The sequence below is a fragment of the Dromaius novaehollandiae genome, chromosome W (genome assembly GCF_036370855.1).
Source record: "Dromaius novaehollandiae isolate bDroNov1 chromosome W, bDroNov1.hap1, whole genome shotgun sequence".
Classification (NCBI taxonomy): Eukaryota; Metazoa; Chordata; class Aves; order Casuariiformes; family Dromaiidae; genus Dromaius; species Dromaius novaehollandiae.
This window is the reverse complement of record NC_088130.1, coordinates 43,720,364-43,743,372: the sequence shown is the minus strand read 5'-3', so window position 1 is coordinate 43,743,372 and position 23,009 is coordinate 43,720,364. Positions and strand designations below refer to the sequence as shown.

At 43.5% G+C, this 23,009-nt stretch overlaps 1 protein-coding gene across 5 annotated transcripts; it reads left to right on the top strand.

Annotated features, from left to right (window-relative positions):
- Positions 1–552: 552 nt before the first annotated feature.
- LOC135323504 (beta-1,3-galactosyl-O-glycosyl-glycoprotein beta-1,6-N-acetylglucosaminyltransferase 4-like) lies at positions 553–21,815 on the top strand. Of its 5 annotated transcripts, XM_064499985.1 has the most exons (5): positions 553–668; positions 1,944–2,026; positions 6,539–6,746; positions 16,492–16,590; positions 18,617–20,387. In XM_064499985.1, the coding sequence occupies exon 5, from the start codon at positions 18,618–18,620 to the stop codon at positions 19,983–19,985; it is 1,368 nt and encodes a 455-aa protein (XP_064356055.1). In that variant the 5' UTR covers positions 553–668; positions 1,944–2,026; positions 6,539–6,746; positions 16,492–16,590; position 18,617; the 3' UTR covers positions 19,986–20,387. The 5 variants fall into 5 exon arrangements, with proteins under 5 accessions (XP_064356055.1, XP_064356052.1, XP_064356054.1 ...); XM_064499982.1 differs by lacking the exon at positions 16,492–16,590; XM_064499984.1 differs by lacking the exons at positions 1,944–2,026; positions 16,492–16,590.
- Positions 21,816–23,009: the final 1,194 nt, after the last annotated feature.

The following is a 23,009-nucleotide window of genomic DNA, read 5'->3' as shown; positions in this document are numbered from 1 at the left end:
GGCAGCGGCGGCGGCGGCTCCCTCCCGGGCCGGCTGGCTACAAGCCTCTGCTCTGTCGCCGGCCTCGGAGCCGCGCCGGCACCGCTGCGGAGGGCGAGCGGGGCCGGCGGCCCGAGGGCGCAACCCAGTGGCTAAAACCCCCCAGTTTGACCCCCCTGCCCGGGCGGCTCCCGGAGCCGGGGCCCCGCGCCGCGCCGCGCCGCGCCTTCCCCGCGCCCCGGCTGTTGCAAAGCAGCGGTTTACCCCTGCGCCGCTTCCTCTGCCCCCCGCTTGCTCGGTGGCAGCAGCGGGGGAGGCAGGTCCGCGCCGCCGGCTGGGCTTTGCACGGCGGCAGCGGGCGGTCGGACGAGGGGCCGCGAGGCCGCCGGAGGGCAGCGGGGCGCCCGCCGGGCAGCGCTGCCCGTTGCCGCCGCCCCGCTCCCGGGGAGCGCCGCCGCCGCCCCGCCAGGTTGCCGGGCGGGCAGCGGCCCCTCCTCTTTCCACCACGTCATGGGGCGCTGTGTGGCCGCACACGCTCGCGCACCCGCGCGCACACACACACTCACACATACACACACACACCCCACATCCGCACGCCGCACTCCGAGCAGGGCAGCGGCGGCAGCGCGCGTCCTGCCGGCAGCTGCCGCCCGGGACGGGACGGCCCGGCCCGGCTCCGCTCCGCTGCGGTGAGTGCGCGCCGCGCCGCGGGCAGGGCAGGGCAGGGCAGGGCAGCGCGGCGGGAGCGGGGCTGCCGCGGGGGAGCCCGGCGCGGGGCGGGGCGGGGCGAGGCGCGCCCCGCGCAGCCCCAACTTTTCGCGCGCTGGGGCAGCGGCTCCCGCCCTCCCCTTCCCCGTCCCCCCTTCCCCGTCCCCCCCTCGCAGCGCCGCTCCCTTCCGGAGCCGGGCGCCTCCGCGCTGCCCCGCGGCTGCCGCAGACTTGGAGGCTCGGCCAGCGCGGCGGAGTTTGGCGCGGAGGAAGAGGGGGCCGCCGCGGGCGCGCGGCGGGGAGGGGGCAGGCGGCGGCGGAGCGGGGCTGCGCGGCGGGGCTGCGGGCTGCCCGCGGCCGCCGGGGCTGGGGGTGGCGGCGCGGGGAGAGCGGTCGGGGCGGCGGGCGCCGCCGGGGAGCTCCGCCGAGAATACGCGGCGGGACTCCGAAGTTAATTGCAGGGGGATTTTATGGCTCGGGAGAAAAATAATAAAAAAGGGGCCGGTGGTTTCGCAGGCTGTGGCAGGTGTATGCCCTGGCTCCAGACCCGCGCTGCGAGTGCGCCTCGTCCGATTCGCGGGAGGTGCGCGCAGCTGCGAGAGCCAGAGGCTTTTCTTGAGCAACAGCAGTCAATTATATCTACTTAACATGCGGTTTTGTAACAAACCGAGTTTGTTATGGTGTTGACTGAAGTTTCTGATGTTTTGTCATCTCTCAGGAAATTGCTAAAGAACGCGCTGTTAATCTGTTGCTTCATTTAATACGCTGAGTATACCTACTGTTCTTCAGGGCAGGAAGAGGGCATTTTTTCTTGTGGGGAAATGAGAGTAACAAAACACTAAGAAAGAAAACATATTTCCCTCAAATAGAGAAAGCAGCAGTTTGTGTCTCTTTATGGGGTGAAGCTGACTGACTGGTCCCAGAGGAAAGCTTGTGGAGGGAGACTTTAAAGGGAGCTTTCCTTGAAGATTTATGTGAGATGGCTTTTGAGGTTAACTATTCCAGTGTGCCCCACCTGCAGATGTGCTCCCTTGGATGTCCCCTAAATTGTTCTAAACATCTAGTCCATAAATCAGCATGTTAAAATAAATTTCTTTAACTCAGAATTAATTGGCTTAATTCTTTTTTATTTGTTTTTTGCTAACCTTTTTGTATTTGGTAGCCTGGAAGAGAAATGGCTGAGTGGGGATGTGGTAGATAAACCTCTCACTGGAGTGAAGGTGGTGAATCAAGAACAGTTGTTTGCTGTTTTTCAGAACAAGATTACAACAGTCAAGTGACACTAAAAGGTGGAAGATACAAAACAAGCAAAAAAGATGTTCTTTTACACAATACCCAGGTCAGCCATAGAGTGCTTTGCCCTGCAGTCTTTTGGATGTCAGAAAATTTACGTGAGTTCAAAAGCAACTGGACAAATTCCTGGAGGAAAAATACATTGGACACTCCAAAATAAAAAGATGTAGCCCCATGCAGCGGCTTTGTAAACTTCTGAGCCATAAGTGGAGGCTGAAAGAATATGTGGAAAAAAAGTTGGAATGTGCTTGCGCTGTTTCTGTTCTTTCCCCTCTTCCCAAGCGTCTGCTTTTGGGTACCCTATATGTGGGATCTGATGTGCCTCTCCTCTCATACATGTAGCTTTTCCAAGACAGTTGTTGAAAGGAAAGTGAAATGCCACTATATTTGTGCACCTATGACTTTTGGTCTTCTCTACCTGAGACTGGTGGGTTGGTATATGCTGTCCACTTGTAAAGGCATTTAAAGGTAGTTAACAACACTGTCTAATGCTTTTTTGATGCACGATTCATAAAATGGGTAATTATGAAGGACTACTGTCATGAACACCGCTCGTGGCCAGCGGGGTGACACATATTTTCCTATAACGCTTCACTGAGTAAACAGCCAGGCGGTTATCAGGTTTCAGATATTTATTAAGTACACCAGTATCCTTAAGCAAGAGAGTTTAAACAATATAGCAAGTTCTGTATTTAACAGGGTAAAAAAAAATAACACACTACACTACATACAGAGCAAGCAGGGATAATACGACCTGTTCCACGTTGCGGGGGGGTCTTGAGTGTGCAGGACACAATAAGGGGGGGGGGGTCCCAGACCAGCCGAGAGGGAGCTCCAAAGAGCTGTTGTTATTATCACATATGCTTCTAAGGCGCATGTCTATTGTGATTAGGTTTCTTGACGTCCTTATCAGTAGTCAGGACCTATGTCACTCTGACACACTCCTCTGGGCTCAACCCGCTGGCTGGGTTTTCAAAAGGGAAGGGAAAAGAAATTAATGAAAACTTGTGACAAAGGTTTCCACCCTTCAGATTTAGAGAACTAAATAGTGGAGGCCCCCCATCATGGGTTCTCATGCCTGATCAGCATGTAGTTGTAGATATTAATTCCCCTTTTCACTTGATTTATGAGGCAGCTTTGGTGTGGGTCAGGCTCTTGACATTAGTTTAGGCCGCAAGTGGTTGGTAGCAGATAACAGCGGAGGTGGTGACAAAGGCATTGTTATTGTACCCTGCGCAAGCTGGGGCGTGTGTCCACAGGCAGGGAGAGACTACCTGGCCTACGCCCAGTCCCACTCCCCATCTGTGAACAGTGATACCTTCCCCTCTTCAGCAGGCCTTTGGAGTGAACAGTGCCTTGTCTGTTCTCCACAACTATCGCTTTTGAAAAGCAGTAATGGTGGTAAGGGAATCTTGGCTATGTTTTGCATTGCTCATGTTGACACAACACTTGTTGTGCTGAGATTACAGTAGGAATGTGGGAAAGGGGACTGGACACTGAAATCCACTTGAATTATGATTTCCTGGACTTTCTGGATGATAACCTGCATTGCACATGCTATTTGTTGGCTTAATATGAGCAAATTATGCTAGTTAGCCACCAGACTGTCTGTTATCATCTTCAAAGTGGCTTATTGGCTTAGACTAGATCTCTGAAATTCTTCAGAAGTAGTCCAGGTGACCCAGGAAGAGTTAACCAAAGGTAAATTTCAAAAAGTACAAAGGGTCAAGCCAGATGCCGTCATTAGGCGTAAAGAAACTGCTGAGTGCTAATGTATAGGATTCAGAAAGGCCTAGAAGATGTTGAAACTTTTGTTGGGAACAAACGTGAGTCTGAAGGTTGTTGGTCACACAGATCGTGTCTGTCTGTCAGCTGATTAGCCTGGCCAGCTGTGGTTGAGGGTGTAATTGGGTGTCCACAGCATACAGTATAATTTCAAGAAAAATACTTATGAGAATGGTTCTTCCTTGTGGTAGTATGTCAATTAGCAGAACAGAAACAGAGCATTTTCAGACTTCAGCAGAAAGATTTCAGGAAGGGTAGATACAGGCAAAACAGAGATTTTGGGAACATGTTAGATGTGGTTCAGAGCTAGGAATTGAACACTGAAAAGGTACTGACATAACTCTTGTGTACATACACAACAAACAATGCAACTTTAGGTAGAAAGATGGTAAGGAATGGGAGCTGTCCTGATGCGTGATCTCTAGGCTGTCTGATGGAATATATTTGGTCTGGTTAATAGATGGTGCTAAAAGGATTTTAGCAGGAGTTTTTGGTGTGTGCCTAGCTATTACAGCTACAGATAGGCATGAGAAGTCATACAGTGACTATTTAGTATTTGAGGTTTCACAGAAAATATCAGTCGGACAGGAACTAAGAGGTGCGGCAGAAGAGTCACAAAAAGCTCATTTCTGGAACATAAACTGCAGGGCACCATATCCGGCAAGGGAGATAAGTTTCGTATAACTCTGTCAACAAGTTAAGCCTCATCAGATCTCTCACTGAAAAATTAAAAAAGGAACAGCAGTTCACAGGGATTTGCAATGTTACAAAATGCTATGTGCAGGTCTCTCTACTTCAAGTATTATAAGGACAACTCTGAAGAAACTGTAGTTCTCAAATCACATCATGCAAAGATAGATATTTTATTAAGTAGCCATTCCATACCCCAGGTGATGGAGTATGAATCAGCTCTGATCATCATTGAAAATGTGGATGTCCTTGTGCTCTGTCTTACTGTTTAACAGTGATACGGCTTGCCAAATATGTCAGGAAGTTAGCCCACAGGCCTGGGCAGGATTCACTGACATTAATAAAGGACCTTTTCCTTTTGGGTTGATGTATGCAGAACACGATTGATCTGCATGCCTTTTTGTGGTGCAGCATTGTTTGGCGAAGGGCTTTTTGTATGTCTGTTTTTCAGGCAGGGAAAAGTTGGCAGCCCAAATCTTCTGCAGAAGTAGCACAGTTACCTGAAGACCTTTTCTGATTTTGCATGTGCTGGGAACTTTTATCTTGTAGGAAGTTCCTGTAATCTCTGTAATTTCCATGTTCCTAAATTTTTATCAGTTGATAATATTGATACAATTGTCAGCTGTTTCTTCCCCCATGACACCACAGAGGTGGAAAGTTGACCCCAGTCAGCTACTGTCATGCAGCAGCGTGTTCGATGCATGTAGGGAGTGCCAGATGTTAAGCAGGAATTCGGACGCTATTCCTGCCCTGTGAATTCTCTGCACTAGGTCCATCAAACTATGTCAGGACTGCTGGTTCCAAGGGGAATTTGAATATTAGAGGATGTGTGGATCTGCAGTACCCAAAACTCTCTTTGGAGATTATGAGTCAGCTATGTCTATTTCTGCCAAATGGGAGAATGGTGCACAAATAATAAGCTCCATGGTACAGAGATGTGCAATTTATAAATCCATATGAACTGAAAGGCTGATGATGAAAATGAGGTTGGTATGCAAAATACCTTGGTTGAATTCTGGATGGAGAAGGGGAGAATTCTTTTGGTCTTTGAAATGTATAAACACAAGCATCTAAGAAGTACACCTACTGTGCTCTTCTCAAGGGAAAATACTGTGATATTTGTTTGTGGTACATACGGATAGTGCAATTTATAGTTCCTCAAATTTCTTTATAACCATTAAACACATGAAGTGTAGCTGTACAATAAAAATATGTTTCTCACCATATATGAGACATCATATACCATATAAGGTAATCATATATACCTGATCTTGCAATGCAGATCATCTTATCTAAACGAAGTTTCAAAAAGTATCACCAGGACTATACATATAATAACAGTAGCTGAAATTTCTGGTCCTGCCTCCCTAACGAAGCTATTTTACCCTGTGGAATGAGGAAGGTCTTTGAGATGTGAAGTTGAAGGATCCATGAGACTGAAACCAGCCCACTCAGAAAATGAGCTCTCACTCCTGTCTTTGTGGCTGGTTGAAGATCATAGGTAGCACATTCTTGCTGAATCCATGTCGCTGGGACTTCAGACTACCAACACACTGTATGAATGAAGGCTCCAGTGAGCGGAGAGAGGGCCCTTGGCCTTTGCTAGAACAGGTCCACTCCATCTGTAGCTAGCCTGCAAGGGCTCATTGTGGATCCAGCTGAGCCTGCTAGCTTGGGCCCTGTGTGTCACCTCATTTCTGTTGGTGTGTCTCAGGATGGAAGCTCATCTTAGCAGCTTTGTAGGTCCAGTGTACTCTACACTTCCCCAGCTGGCTTGTGAAAATGCTCTGCAAATCTTGTTTTCAGTTGGACTTTTGACACAGACTCATCACGTCTGGTGCTTTTTTCCCTCTCCACAAGTTCTGTTACCCTGTTGTAGAAGGAAACTAGGATGCTTTGACATGATTTATTCTTTGTATGTTTTTTTTCCATCTTCTTGATGCTTAGAAATACTATGTGAGTAAGCATAATAAAGATATATGCTTATTATACAAATAATGGCTTCTGTGGCTTATCATACAAATCTTCTATAGTCACTACTTTTCAGCTAACATTTTATGCTTTCTTTTTTCTATCTTTGCAGGCAATAATGTTGTCCCTGCTACTCATGTTCATACGGCTTCGTACTCGCTTGAAACATAGATAAACCTGAGTGCTGTGGCTACCAGCAGGATGGAGCAGGCAATCAGACTTTGTTTAACCACCGACTTGGTTGTGCCTGTGTGGTTCTTCTTGGGCAAAGCTTCCTAAAGAACTTTGCAAAGGAAAGATATTAAAGCAAAGTCCAGGAGGTAGGTCTGACACTTCAGTGATGTTACTGATTTGACAACTTGAATTGTGAAGACTTTGACTTGGGAGGAAATGACGTGAAATATGTGATTTACAGCTAGGGTTCACAGAAGAGCTTCTGCAAGGGGCTTGGTAGAGATGTGAAGTGATTACCAAAGAATTGTTTGGAGAAATGGAGAAAGGTATTGAGCTGTTAACTGCAGCTCTTCTAGAGCACTGTGCAGTTTCTCCTGCCTCCCTTTCTAGCAGGAAACTTCCACCCTCTGTTACAGTGATCCCTCTTGCCAATGTATACAGGTTCTGGCCCTTTGGGCTTGATTTTTATGTTATGCAGTAGTTTGGGGGTAAAGGTTAACCCTCACTCCACCATATTATTGTTACTGTTTTATACTCTCAGATGGGTTGGACAGAAGCACTAAAACTCTATATTGCCCAAATAAGCAGAGAGTAAACTCTATTTAGCTGGGGGGGGGGGTTTCTTTGTTTTTTTTTTTTATCTGACTCCAGTCTTTATGGTGCACTGAAGTCCTTAGAAAGTGTAAATACTCCCATTTCTTAAAGTCAGGTCTAGAAAACTTAAATACTGAACTTCTAAACAGTCAGTCTTGAGAGTTTCTGTAACTATCCATGGGCTTTCTAAACAGTGCTTTGCTCTAATGGGGATGCAAATCCTCCATCTGGCAGGACAGAATAGTTTGGGGCATACCAAGGGATTTGCCTAAAGATTTTTTTAGGCCTACACCAGAGCAGCATCAAGCAAAAGTTTTTGCAAAGAACTCCAGATTATCTGGGGAGGCAGCAGACCCAGGTTCACATCTCTCTTGTGCTGCTGTCTTCTTGCATGACCCAGTGCGGGGAAATGCAAGTCTGAAAATTGGGTGGAAAAACGGACAAACTTGATAGAATCAACTTATCTAGATTTAATGCCAATAAATAGTACTCCTACAGAAGCTCTGAGATCACTATCAATACATAAATTTGCAATGAAAATAACCAGCTAGCAGCAATATATACTAATACATGAATAAATTAACTTTCCCAGCTAGCAGCATGAAATGATCAACTGGAGATGAGAGTTTTCCTCAGCCAGACAGTTCACCAAAAAAAAAAAAAATTGCTTAGCAAAGCTCATCACTACTTTTCTCCTTTCCCAGCTTCCTGGGAGCATTGTCTCTTCTACCTCCCCCAGAGACCTATCAACTGACTTGATTTGTACGGAGTAGAGGGAAAAACAGAAGGAACTAGCTGCTTCCTTCTGCAAAGCTGTTAATGGAAGCAGGCAAATTTGCATTGCTGTGAGGAGCAGGAGTGTATTAAGCAAAGAGAGATCTTTTAGCAGAGAGAGAAGAGAGGAGGTCTTTTCCCAAAGACTTTTTGCCTAGAGGACAGAGAAGTGTTCTTCTTGTTCCTGCTATTAGATGGTAATGCTGTTGATTGTACTGAAATACACTATGTCCTGGTTTTCAAAGAAAAGTGTAGACACTGGTTTTTCCTCAGAGACCTTTGAGGGATGGAGGAGTAGCATGTATGTCAGACAAAGCACCTGTTTTGCTGCTCTGTTTGCGTTTTGTTTTAATGCTGCCTACATGAAAGCACATTGTTGATCCCTCTCTCCATTCTCCTCTTTCATCATTTCCCGACTTCTGTTCTGATGCTCTTACTTTTCTCAGCCTCTGTTCCCTTTTCTTTACAAAAACGATGAATGAGGAGCCTGGTTCTGCAGTGCATCTAAAGAAGCGCTTTTGCATGGGGAAAAAAGCAATATAATGGGGTGGGCACTCTCCGATTCCCCTGCATCTGCTGGGTCTCTTTCCTTTCACAGACTCGCATTCAGTTCTTACCATTTCGCTTAACTTTCAGTGTGTGGCAAGCACAAAATCATGTTGCCCCGCAGTAGTATTTTCAGTGAGTGCTGTGTATTTCAGACACACTGAGGAGAGAGTATTGCCTACTTATTGCTTGAATTGTCCAAGAATCCTTATTTTGGGAGCAGCCAATGTGCCTTGCCACTCCCTGCTCTGGTGTAACCACTCCCAAGCTGACCTGACATGGGCTATGTGGACGAAGAGCTGGTTCCTGCCAGCTGTCTGTCTGGCATGGCACCAAAAAGCATTGGCAACTGTTGAGAGCCACAGGCCTCTCAGATGGGTGTCACCAAAGTGGAAAAGTAGTATAAAATAGGTAGGGATACACTTTAAGGGAGTTTGTGGCTTTTGTTTTCCTGTATCTCCACATAGTTGGAACCTGAACTCTAAATTGTATTTACTCAGAGAACAAGTACAATATCCTTCAGGAAGGACTGGCAGAGGATAGAATAAGAGGGCCGGTGGATAGTAACTGATATGTATTTTATGTTCCTCAGGAAAGTTGTAATACATTGATTATTGTAGGCAGACACATTGTGAGCTTCCTTAGATAGCTCTGCCTGTGCTGACTCCGTTGCTCTCGGTGCTGTGCATGGACCTCCTCCCCTTTTCCCCAGGCTGTATGTTGCCAGCCTGTTCTGAATAGGGAACCCTGCAGTGTCAGCAGACAAAAACACCCTCTTCACCCTTTTGCCAGTGGGGAGGCTTCCCGTTCATCTCAGCTGCTTCGACTCTGGGCTTCCCATGAGGGACCGAGGGTGGTTTGTGACAGCTCCTCCCTGCTGAGAACATCCAGAGGGCTTGCGGGCTGTATAGATCTACCTGGCAGCTTCTAACTTAATGACTGAAGCACTTGTATTTACTGCAGTACAAGCTATAACAGAAAAGGTGCAATGAGGAAACAGAATAAAGTGGTGGGGATTTGCAAAATTCTGTATAACCTCAAATAACCGGTGGTAGATGAGCTCCTAATACAGCAGGCTAATTTAAACAAAGAGAAACTGGAAATGCATCCACAGTGCATAGGAAAAGTTGGAAGAAGGGTGCACAAGTAACTTTTGTGCCATGACATGTTTGCTTTCTCAGACTGGTTAAACCAAACTTTTAATCAGGTGCTTTTTAGGCCTGAAAAATATTCATGATCTTGAGCAGTAGTCTCTGAACTCTTGCTGGTTTTCTTGGTTGTCATTGCCCTGCAGGAGCTTTTGGTAGATGAGGAGAAGGCGAAAAGAGTAGAAGTTAAAATGGTAATGTCCAAAGGTCTTTGACTTTTGAATTAAAGAAAAGTACCTTGAATAATGTGGCTCTTACTTTAAAGGAATAGCTATTTGGCAACTGGTTAATTCCCAAGCAGGCTGTTTCTAATAGCCATACATGAGTCATTCGCCAGATAGGAGGAGAGGCTTCTGAAGGGCCTGGGGCTGATTCTGCAGTGATGGAGGGGTCCGGTATCTTTTTGCAGGGAGAAAGGCAATTGGTTTTCATGGTCTTCCGATTTGTACTGCTGATACAGGGATACGAGAGGTGACTGGTTGTGTAGGTTGCTGGTAAGACTCACTGTGCAGGACAAGAGGAAGGTGAAAGTCAGTTATTTGTTACTGCTGCAGAGCGAAGGGAGCTGCAAACTCCTTCTGTACAAAAACGATGTTGGCATTGTTGAGTTATAAAAACTGGGATTTGCTGTTACTCTGTGTACATGCAATTTATGGAAACAGAAATAATAGTGTGAGGAGTAGCAGTAAAACGTTAGGCTCTCTCAGGGACTGGAGTCCTCCATATGTAAATCATTAGGATCTTAAAGTGGAAACATGCCTTCGAACAGAGATGCAGCACGAGTCCACAGCCTGTGAGTTTCTCTCCTCTGCCAGAGGAAATCTGTCCCTTTCTGTAGGTTGTTTAAATTCCTGTTTAACCCTCTCTAGTAAGGCAATCTCAAAGAGAAATGAAGCTCACTGATAGAAAAGCTGTGGGTTGTCAGTCAGAGCAGAAGGATGCTGGCAGTCTCGGTTCTCCAGAAGTCCCAGACTCTTCCCAACATGAGCAGTTTCCAAGCTGGCCTTTCTCTGTAGCTCTTGAATGTCACTTTTGAGCTGCTCTGCCTCTGCAGAGGAATTATTGCTGTGTTACAGGCAGATCAGGGTCTGCTACAGCGCTGCCAATTGCCAACGTACTTCAGACTGGCAATCCTTTGACTACGCTGTGCCACTGTAAGTGAAGCTGGCAGAGCTTGTGGGGCTGATCCAAAAGCTGGGCATCCAGTCTAAGGCTGTTGTCCTGGCTCCTGTAGTCATTGAGGCAGTGACTTTCCTGGGGAAACCTCACCCAGTCCATCTCACAGCCTTCCTCTGGGAGGAATTCGTTGCTCTTTGTGGTTCCTTATACCTTTCCACTGACCATGGAGGGAGCTCAGGTGCTTAGTCTGACAAACATTGGTCAAGATGAGTCACACTTACATAGTACTATTACCAGAAAATAGGACGAGTTCTTTGCTGTTTTTTTTCAAATCCAATTCAAAAACTGTAATTCAATTCAGAAGTGCTACAGGTAATTAAGTTCACTCACATTGATTTTTGGTACCTGCCATAAAATATTCCTAGATATTGTGTGATAATGCCAAGCAATCCCCTGGAAATAATGTACGACACCACAGCATGGGTATATAGTTTCTCATGCACTGTAATCAATATGAGTGGTACTTTAAACTTGGCTTTATTCTGAAGGATTACAAGTGGATGTAGGCCTTGTAACAAATGTGGTTCCCAATAAATTAACTTGCGTGCTCCATGTCTGCAGGAGGGCTCTTTAAAGCAGAAATTTGCCTTTGAACTACCACATCCCATATAATGTACAGACTCAGCAGGTTAATATCTGACTGTTTTGTCCCTCCTCCAACAGGCAGCATCAGCAGCTCCTATTTTTCCAGGGTTGTGAGCTTGCACAAAGTGGGGAAGGTGACTTTTCCCCACTCATTTTTGCCTTCTAGAGTTCTGCTTTCCTCCAGGGAAGGGATGTTGGGCTAGGTGGGAGGTATTGTATGCTGTCCCAGATGTGCAGTTCAGCAGGTGAACCGTGCTGATTTACTTGTCTGCACAGCACCCAGAAAACGCAAGTTTAAAAGGTCCAGTTTTGCAGTGGTTTAATTAAAACAGTGAAACTTCATGTAAGTACATTCAAGGCTAATTTAAATCTAGCTTGCACTGATTGCTGTTATTATTTCCACAGCATCTTAGATGTTCAATGTTGCAGAACTATAAATAATACAAATTAAGTAATATGGGAGAGTTACAAACCTGACCTGGAATGACATTGCTACTTCTGTAATAGTGCGCAGTGGCTTTACCCAGTCTGTTTAGATCAGAATGTGATAAAAATCACACAGTATGCAGCTGAAACTGCAAGAGAGCTTTTTAGGCAGGCAGATCATCACTTCTTCCTAGACTTTGTCTTGGAGACCCGGGTTGCCAGTACTACTCTTTACCAATTTTTGACATAAGACAATGATTTAATATTTTTTCAGGCAATTTTTTTATTATGAAAAATGCAAATGAAGAAATAGCCAGTGCTCTTATCCAGCATAGTTTTGGCAATAATCTGTGCTGAAACAAAAAAGCTAAACCGCAAAACAAGTTGGGGTTGGACTAGATGATCTCCAGAGGTCCCTTCCAACCGCAACCATTCTGTGTGATTCTGTGAAGTCAAAACATGGATTTTTGCTATTTCTGATATACTTTGACATTTTTCCTGTTCAGAATTGGATCTCTTTAGAACTTTTTTCAGTTTTGTTTAAATTAAAAATCCTAAAATAGAAAATGTTTCTCTCAAGTTTGAAAGAAATATATCGACTTGAGGCAAAATGGTTGGGTTTTTTGGAAGTGCCAGTGAAACGAAAGATCGCAATTATTCACATAGCTTACAGAGTGGGAGCTGTAGCCAAGATATTCAGGATCCTCAGACTGCATCTGATGTTACCAGCACACCTGATCTTTTCTGAACCCTTTTAGGGATAGCCATCTAAATTTCCATATCACAAAAGGTACAATAGAGCCTTGCTATCAGTCAGAACAATTGTAATTAATGCCTGTGGTTTGTGAGTGAAAGCTTTTAGCTGGACCACTCCCCAGCAACCACTTTGCTCTTCCACCTGAAGCCCGAGTGCCTACAGATGGAATTTGCTCCTCTTCCTAATTAATTCATTCATTTCTGTACAGAGATTGAATCTTGAGCATTTGCATGGCTTTATGAATAAAGAAACCTTCAATACAGCAATCCTTGCAGCCAGGGGCAGAGAATACTCTTTAATAAAAGAAGCTAAGAAGCTGCAGTTTGTACTTGGGGGATGGATACTTTGCCTTCATCCATTTTCACTGAATGTAAGCAGCAGTTGTGAAGGGAGACCCCCTTTTCAGAGTGTTTTTTTGACTTGCATTATGGGGCTAGCAACATGGGAAACAGGCCTGTAAAGGCCTAGAGCTCTTGCACTCTTTGAGTTACTGACAGTGAAAATTCTCAAGCATTTCTGTTTGCAGGAGTCAGGGAGTGGTAAGGCTGAGATGGTGATGTTCTCCTGGCTGGAAGGGAAGGCACAGAAAAAAGTGAATAGTCTGAGGCTGTGCTGTACTGCTGATTCCTGTCTCTTCCCTCTCTCGACTCCCAGGAAGAGTCCTGGAGCCAGGATTGCTCCTGGATCAGGGTGGGAAGGAGACGGGGTGAAGTGAGGTGCTGTGGGTGTTGTTTTCGTCTGCTAAGTAGGTGTCCTGTCTGATACACATCCCATGTGCAGCAGTCTTTGCTCATGACAAATCTGGACTAGCCACTCCCAAAGATGTATTTAGAGAAGTCCACAGAGTGGGTATCTGGTACTGTGTTGAAGTGCTATGAGTCTGTCAAGCTAGAATTATAATTGATTTAATGCTTTTTTTCCTCCCAAAAGAATCCTGAAAGCAGGTTTTAATTTACTTATAATTAGCTTTTCCTTGGGTTTCACCTTGCAGGCAGTTAACATTTCAGGTGGTTACAGCCTTTCGGTAGAAATTCAACATTTCTGTGTTATAGTAATCCATATAGTAAAAACCATTAGAGAAATAGCCACCACATCAATTTGCCTCTCTGACCCTTTAAGTGCTCTTTATTTTTACCTGTGTAAAAGTGCTCTAGCACAAGCTTGGTGTCAGGTGTGCTATATGATTTACCCAAGCAGGTAACCTATGTATGGTGTATGGGTGCAAATACTGCTTTTCATGTTTATGACACTTTTGGGTACTCTGCAGCTTCACCAGCTGTTAATTTGTATTTACAGAATGCTGGAATAAGATTCACTAAATGGTGAGCAAGAGCAACAGTTTTTACCAGCAAGACAAACTCCTATACAACTAGCTGACAGCAGGAAGTGAATATTGAAATAACAGGTCTTCTATATTTATTCTCTGGTGATCCATCTGTACTTGACTTCATTTCCCCAAACCTTTGCTGTGCTACCCAGTATATACATATGTATACATATGCATACGCATACATATATGTATTATTCCATCTCTTTGTATTTCCATATCAACTCTCTCTTTCCCTGTTGCTGTAAGTCAGTTGAAACTGAGGTCTAATTCTAGTTTTTGTCCTTATGTGCATTTTTAGCATACTTCTGCTTTCTGTTTGGCCTTGCTTCCCAGCTTCTTAGCTGGCTATAGCTCTGTTCATAACTTTCAATACTTTTAGTACTCCATGTGAGTTCATGAGACTAACGAATAATTGCTGCAGACGAAAGCTACCGTTCTGCTTTCTTATGGGCTTCCCATCAGTTTAACTATGGAACCCTAAGTTACTCTGCTGTAATGTGAGTCAGAATCCAGTTTGCTTGGCTAGTGTTTGAGGAAAAGGGAAAAAAAAGCCTATACTCTTGTTTTATGGGTTTTATAGGATTTTATGGGTGTTGTGTGAGCCACAGGAGAGCTTTGGAGTTCTTCTATGGCCTCCCAAAGGATAAGGTGTGCACCCTGAATTGGCGTGCGTAGGATGGAGTGGAGCTCCATTGCCCACTTGAAGAGTATAATGTGTTTTCTGGTCCTTCCCCAAGCCCAGTGTCACTGCCCTAAATGGACACAGGCAGCTGAGCCTGGCTTGGAGTGCATTGGAGGTAAGGCCTGAGAATTTGAATTTAAGAGCAGCAGGCTCAGTCTTCACTCGATCCCCTTTGGGAGGGTTTATTCTGCTGGCTTCGACTAGCACAGCTCTTGCACTCGGGAGGTGGGAGGCTGTGGCTGACCTCTTTCTTGAGAGAGTGATGTTCTTCCCCTCTGCCACTTTGTACTTCTTTTTTGTAATTGCACAGTTTGCAAAAGCCAAATGATGTGAAGTGTTTGAAGGTGTATAGAGCTGCTCAAAACAGCTTCTTGAAGGGAGGAAAATAAAAGAGAGAGAGAAAAGAAAAGACAGAAATACACCAGTGGAAAACCCAGCCATTCTCTGGGTGGAATACAGTTATTTCTGTCATGGGTCTAACTAGGGATCACTATTCGGGTCTAACAAAAGATAAAGCAGATGCAGAGAACAGAGCAATGGTCAGAATAAAAGTTTTTGTTCGTAAAAATTTCCAGTCAGAACTCCTGGCAGCTCGTGATTGCCTTATGTCATGATTCCAGAGAGTTTAGCCTTCCGTCTATATTTATGTCTTGGCTAATGTAACTCTGGATATTCCCACTAGCCAGCTGGTTGCCTAATTCTTTCCTGAATCCTGCCAAGTCATGGTCTTTAAGATACCTTATGAGAGGCTGTAATTACATGTTGTGTAAGAAAGTGTTTCCCTTGTATTTATTGCATACCAGTTTTCTTTGAACATCGTTTGCTCTTGCGTTACATATGCAAAGGATAAATAAGAACACCCCATTTATCTTCTCTGAATCAGTCAGTACTTTGCATCCTACTCAGTAAGTCCCCTGATCAGGCTAGACACTGTGAGTGTTTATATTCCAGCTGTGCAATATGATAAGGGCTGCAAGATGTGATCAGTCTCCCTTGATTTCTTCAGGAGTCTTCCCACATGCTTATAGAAGTGAAAGTGCAAACGTTTTACAAAAGAAGGCAAGATGGCAATGCCATGCTCCCTTCCTAATATAAAATTCTTACACAAGAGAGGGAACATTGATCCTGCATATAGTAAAATTTCTCTGATGAGAAATTTCTCTCATCAGAGAAAAAACTATTCATGAACAGCATAACCAGAGGTGATGCCTGGGCAGTGCTACCTCAGATAAGGCTCTTCTACTGCCCAGGCATGTTGGGTCATTCCAGGTGAGCCTGTTATCGTCTGTTGCATGCCATTCATTCCCCCCTTCTCCAGGGCGAACTGTGTATACAACACTGTGCTATGTCTGGGTGCGGCTTTGTTTTAAGTGCTGCACGTGTTAAGAAACAAGAGCTTTGCACTTGAATCAAAAACTGATGAGATTTGTGGGGACCCTTCTAACCTGGGAAACTCATTCCGTAGTCTCACATCATTCCTCAAGAAATCCCCGTCTCTTGCAGAAACTATCTTTATCCTCGTTTGAGGCAAACTGTGTGTGCCTAAAGAGCAGACTTGTTGCCCTTATAACGAAAAACGATGTGCTTGTCCTGGCTGTGGAGTGCCTAGGAGGTAATGACAGAGAATATGAATTTAAAGTGATAAGTCTGTGGATGGAGCAGGAGGGACAGCGGGGTGTTGGTAGTGGTAAACTGCGCTGATGCAGAGATGTTACAGTGTTTAAGGGATGGGACTTAAGGGTTCAGTTTCAAAAGGCCCTTCATGCATGGTCTGATACTGTCTGAACCACTGTAGTGATAGTGATATAGCTGTGTTATACAAATATTGGTATGAATGGAGTATGAATATTGATCCTTTACTCACCAACAGTAAGATGGAATCCTCAGTGCCGTCAAAGTGATTTCTTGCATGTCCTGGTCTGACTCCAGATTGTACCAGACTCCAGAAGTTTAGATTAGTTTCAGCTGGGTAAGTGTGGCTTATTGGCTTTTTTGTTAATTTGCCTAGGAACAGAAGGCTTGATGTTAGACAGTAATTGGCTAGAACTGATGTATTTAGATGTTTTTGGGAGAGAACTAACGAAACAGTTCAGTCTTTACAGGCTGAATTCTGATCGTGCAGCTACAGCTTGTAAGACCTGACATTTAAAGATACCTAAGTTAGTCTCATGATAGTGTGGCGCGTGCAACTCAATACTTGATTTTACATGTAGATGTGAAATCTGCAGACATCTGAGTCACTTCTTTTGGTCCCAGCACTTTTTCCCACTTAACGCATCTGTAAAACTGAGGAAAGGGGGAAGGGAAGACCCAGTATTTGGCTCATTTTGCTGTTGTATGTGGAAGCATAGCTGCTACTGAAGTCAGTAGAGCTGAGAATATGACACAGAGCCTTACAGGTATTTGCATTACACTTCTTGCAGGAATTAAAGGAGAAAGATTGTGCCGATCCATCCAACCACCCAGCTCAAATGCTGGGACTAACTAGGGGCCCTTTTGCCATGGCATTATCATCATTTGCATGACTTCAGGAACCTCAGAGCACACCATGCTCTGTCTGCGCCCCCTGTCCTGCTTCTGACATGGGGGGAGGCAGGAGGTAATTGATGTAGACAGATCTAGAGACAAGCTGTAGACTGGTTAGGGGTTCTCCTATTGTTGAGACTATGTGCCATCCTCCTTTATCTTCTCTTTTCTTTGCAAATACCTATGTTGTTACTGCACTTCATACTCTGTTCTGAATTGAAGCCTTTCTGGTCCTGTAGTGGCATTGCATAACATCTACAGCAGTTTACATGTACACTTCTGCTGATTGTGCACTTAAAAAATGTCAAAGCCAATAACAGTTCTGAACATAAGCTGGCAAAGTGGGCAGGTATTTCTTTCACTCTGAAACATACTGAAACAGCTGCTTTTCAAAAGAAGATATTGGAGGTTGTTGTGCATGAGCAGTTCCATTAAGAGAGAAAATAGACTTTAAACTAATGCTGCACCTGGATGTGAATTCTGGTCTAATTTAAATTCAGTGATAGCAACAATGCTGTCTGCAGTCAGCTGGTAAAAAGCAAAACTGCATGGAAACAGGATCATTGCATTCAGCTTTCATTGCAGTTGGAAAGTTGCTACACCGAGATGTATATTATTAAATACCTCATTGCATAAAAAGAGTCTGTATCCATGCTTTTGCAATCCACAGCCCAGAGTTGCACCATGCCACAGAGAGCAGGATAATGTACTATTGCTCACTGCTATCCTTCCTGCCTTTAGGTTATATACTCCCTCCAGTGGATGGAGGTGTTGTGGTTTCATCTCTCTCCTTCAGGGCAGGTTAGCATCACTGCCCAGAAGTCTGGACACAGGGACTTAGGACATATCAGACCCTGTAGGAGAGGATGAGAAGGAAGTTCATTTCCCCTTGGACATGTTCATGGCCCAGCCCCAGTGCTAGAGACAATGAGGATGCAGTGGCTGACTTTTAAAGCTTTCAGTTTAATGCTTAATTTTTAAAAATAATAATACCTATCATTAAGCATGCATTCTCTGGATTCCCTTGCTACTCCCATTGGATTCCTTGGAGTTACTCAGGAGAATAAACTCTATTTCCTACTCAGAGAACAGTCATGTTTCTTCCTGAGAGGGGTTTGCTGTACCTCAGTTGGTGGCTCATAAGAAATAAAAAAAGGTTTGGAAAATAAACACTAGGAGTCTTATTCCAACACTCTTATTCTGTTGGATACTATCTCAAATCTGACTTGTTTTTTTTTAGTCAGCTAATTTCGAGTAAGGAACTACTCTGCCAGTTTTTGAATTAACATGAATGAGAACAGTGAATATTTAAACAGAAGAAACTATTTGCAGACGTCCAGTGCCCTGTCCTGCTACGGTGGTGTTTATGCTACAGCCATGCCAATGTGCTCATGTCTTTGTTAGAAGCTGTATAGCCTCTGATGTATTGTTCCTGATTTAAAATACATTATATCTCTGTCTTCCTACAGAATGAAGAGACATAAGTGTCCCTACAAATGTCCCACAAGAAAGAAGATTCTCATCCTGTGTTGTACTGGGTGGCTGCTTGCACTGCTGAAGCTCCTACATGTTGAAAGACTCTTTTTTCCACATAAGGGCATTTATTTGGTTGAACACTTCTTAAGCACTTCTTCTTATGTTAGAAACAGGTATTCCAATCTCAGAAATGACTTCCATTATGAAATTAATTGTTCATCTATATATGAACAAGATCCAGGTGAAATTGGTAAGAGTTTAGAGATCAGAAGAAAAGATATAATTGATTTAGATGACGAAGACATTGTAGCAATAACAAGTGATTGCCATCTGTATCGTACACTTAGGAAATACCACCTAAAACCTGTTTCTCCAGAGGAAGAGAATTTTCCATTAGCCTATTCTTTAGTTGTTCATAAAGATGCAATAATGGTAGAAAGGCTTATACATTCACTGTATGGCCGTCAAAATATATACTGCATCCATTATGACCAAAAAGCAGCAAAAAGTTTCAAATCTGCTATGAACAATCTAGCTAAATGTTTCCCCAATATTTTCATTGCATCAAAATTGGAAACAGTGGAGTATGCACATATTTCAAGGCTGCAAGCAGATTTCAATTGTCTGTCTGATTTGATGGACTCTTCAGTTCCCTGGAAGTATGTTATTAATTTGTGTGGCCAAGATTTCCCTTTGAGGTCGAATTTCCAGTTGGTCGCTGAACTGAAAAAACTCAGTGGGGGAAATATGCTGGAAACTATAAAGCCAAGCAGTAGCAAAAGAGAACGGTTTACTTATCACTATGAACTTACGAAAGTGCCTTACGAATACATGCAGATGCCTGTGAAAACCAACATTTCCAAGAATCCACCACCCCATAATATTGAGGTTTTTGTAGGCAGTGCCTATTTTGTTTTAAGTCGAGCATTTATTCAATATACTCTTGAAAGCTCTCTCGCAAAAGATTTTTTTGATTGGTCAAGGGATACTTACTCTCCAGATGAACATTTCTGGGCCACTCTTGCACGTGTTCCTGGGGTCCCTGGGGAAATCCCAAGGTCGGCACAGGATATAACAGATTTACAAAGCAAAACTCGTTTGGTGAAATGGAATTATCTTGAAGACCATTTGTATCCCCCATGCACGGGTACCCACCTTCGCAGTGTGTGCATCTATGGGGCTGCAGAATTAAGATGGCTTATGAATTATGGGCATTGGTTTGCCAATAAATTTGACTCTAAAGTAGACCCTGTCTTAATAAAATGCTTGGCAGAAAAACTGGCAGAACAACAGAAAGAGTGGGTTCGCTTATCCTCTGATAGCTATTTTCTGCACAGAAGTTCTGTGAATGTCTCACTATAGCAGCACTGTAATCCCTACTGCCAGTACTGCGTACTGTTACAGCACAGGGCTGAAGCTCCTCTGCCTTGACCTACTGCAGGATGCTAACAAATTAAATGTTCATAAATGTTCATTCTGCATAAAGTTCAGGGCTCTGGAGAATCAGATACCTGGTCATTTATTTATGAAAAATCATGCCTTTCTCATTAATTATTCTCTAACTTGCTACAATAATCATGTAATTGTTCTTCAAGGGGATTTTTAAAGGATAAGGTTTGCTTTCGGAGGCTCTAGCACTATCTGCTGTAACGGAATATTTCAGAAATGTGTTTCACATTGAGTTTATTTACATCTTTCCTAAGAAACTCCAACATGTCTGTTTGCTGGTCCCCTTTTTCTTCACTTCTGTTTTCCTTAAAGGTTTGAAACAAAGAAAGACCTCTATATCTGCTGCCACAGGAAAACTGGCAGAGCCCAGCTGCCAGACAAAACTAAAAGAGAAAAGTATGAGAACAAATGAGCCATGTGGCCTGACTTAGAGATCTGAAGTCCCAAGCTCCCCATTTGTGGGAGCTAGCAAAGGTCTTTGCAATGTGAATATGACTGGATGATATAAGGGAAGAAAATTCCTTAGGTACTACACTACAAGTAGCATTGTTCTCTCTTACCCACTCATCTCTGCATTTAGTTTTTCCCTCTTTGAAGTTTGTGTTGAGATGCTGTGCTATACCTATGAAATTGATGGTGATTGCTTGAAGCAGTATTACATACTGAAATCCTTTCAAAGCAGTATGCTCCTAAGTGCGGTTTCTAGAGCCCCTTAAAGTAGAAGTCCACACCAGATGTCTGTCTTCATTTCTGTCTCTCAGTAGAAATATCCTCCTGTGAAATCCCAGTCATTTTCAAGACAGTATATTTACACACAGTGGATAACAAGTGCTATTTCTAATTAGCATTTAGCAGTGTGGTGCTATGCTGAAATGTAAAACATGTTAAATCCAGAAGTAATCATAAAAATAGCCATATTGCAGAAATGAAGACCCTGTACAGAAGTGGCTTTCTCTACAAGCCCTACAGCCTTGTGCTGCCACGATTCCAAGCTGCTCTGTGCCTGACCAAGCCCTGGTTCAGCTTTAGAGTAATTGTATATCAAACAGCCTGTGCTTCCAGGGGCCCCTGCCAGCCCTCCTGGGAGCTAAGCAGTCCTGCAGCTTTCTCACTGCTATGCTATGTCCTTTTCCATTTTGGAGGGGTTCTCTGGAACGTTGTTCTGCAAAAAGTTCAGTTTTGATGGTTTCAGGGGACCCTGGGATCTAGCTTACTCAATGCTGCCGTACCATTTCTAAGCATCTGGCTTTTATTAGAGGGCCTCCTCTCACAAATGTCTTTGGAATATCTGATTTTATTTATTCGCAAACTGCCACAATAATGATCAGCTGTACCTATGAGAAGTCTTTTTTTCTTATTTGAGTTGAAAGAACCAAGGACAATGCAAGTAAGATTTTGGTCTCAACTTTTATTTGTACATTTAATCACAGTTTAGTCTTCTGTGGCTTGAGAATGGCTTTGAGAGTCAGGAGTCATGGGCCTTTTCCCCCATTTCTGACACTGATTTCCTATGAGACCCCAGCAAGCCATTTAACTTCTTTGTTTCAGCTGTTCCAGTAGTAAAATGGGAGCAACAATGACCGAGCTTCTTCTTAAGCACTTAGAAACCGATGGATGATGTCTGTTGTGGGTTAGTTGTACAGTATTAATTGCTTATCAAAACTATTTATGAAGTCTGTGAATGCATAGGTCAAATATTTCTTTGATGTACTGTTTCTCAAATAAATGGGGATTATTTTTAAAGTGTGTGTTGCTTACTTTGGTGGCATGCCATGTCTCCGCAAGGCTGTTACTTTCTGTCATTCATAGAAACTTTGTAGATTATGAACTATTGACAGTATTTACAGATTCATACATTAGTACTTATAAATAATGTAGGAAGTTCCTATATGGAAAGAGGTTATTTAAAGAAGATGTTAGGATGCCAGAGAGCCAAACCTAGGCCTTCTGTACACAAAAATAGAGGTTTAATGATAGATTTTAAAATTTTGATTTAGTTAAACTAGCTTTGTATTTTTATTTATAATACATAAAAATACTTAATATATATATTATACATCTATATATGTTATATATACTTATTTCTATATGTGTATGTATATATGTATATATACACATATACGCATCCCCATTACTGTTTAATCTGAGTGGTTCACTCTAACATAAGTTTATAAACAAAAATCAAAATCCATCAGCATATTAAATAAATAATTTTAATCAACATGCCACTTTGCACTACTTTAACTGAATTGGATTGAACAATATCTTTTATGTAACTACTCTGAAATAAGGCAGTTCATACTTCATAGGTGACGAAGAAGTGGATGCAGAGGTGACACAATGTGAGGGAGCATCACACATTACAGTGATATTTTTGCTAGTTAGGGGAGTACAAGTTGTGCACAGCTGCAAGTATCCTAATGAATTCTAGTAATTCTTTTTTTTAAAAGGTGACATTGAAGGCATCAAAGCTTGTAGAAAGGCAGTTCTCAAAAATCAGAGAGTCATCCAGTTTGGAAGGGACTTCAACAGATCATCTAGTCCAACCTCCTGCTCAAGGTAGGGTCAACATTGAATTGAGACTGGGTTGCTTCAGCTTTGTTCAATAGTCGTGCAAATCTCTGAGGACAAAGATTCTGCAGCCTCTTGGGGCAACTTGTTCCAATGTTTCCAAATAAAAGAATGGCTGAAATATAAATTCCTTAACTTTTGATCATTTTATGTTTTTTAACTTTGCCATTAGCAACATAGATGCTATCTGAGGCCCCTTAAGTGATTAGACTATGAGGGTAAGGAGCAACTTTATTATTTACCTCTGACTTCCTTGTCTTTGCTCTCTGCATAGATAGGTCGTTGCTGAAACTCAGTGGACCTGAGGCACAATCCACAAGCCCCTTTCTCTCTGTGAGAAAAGTGGCTGAACCTCGTTTATGCCAT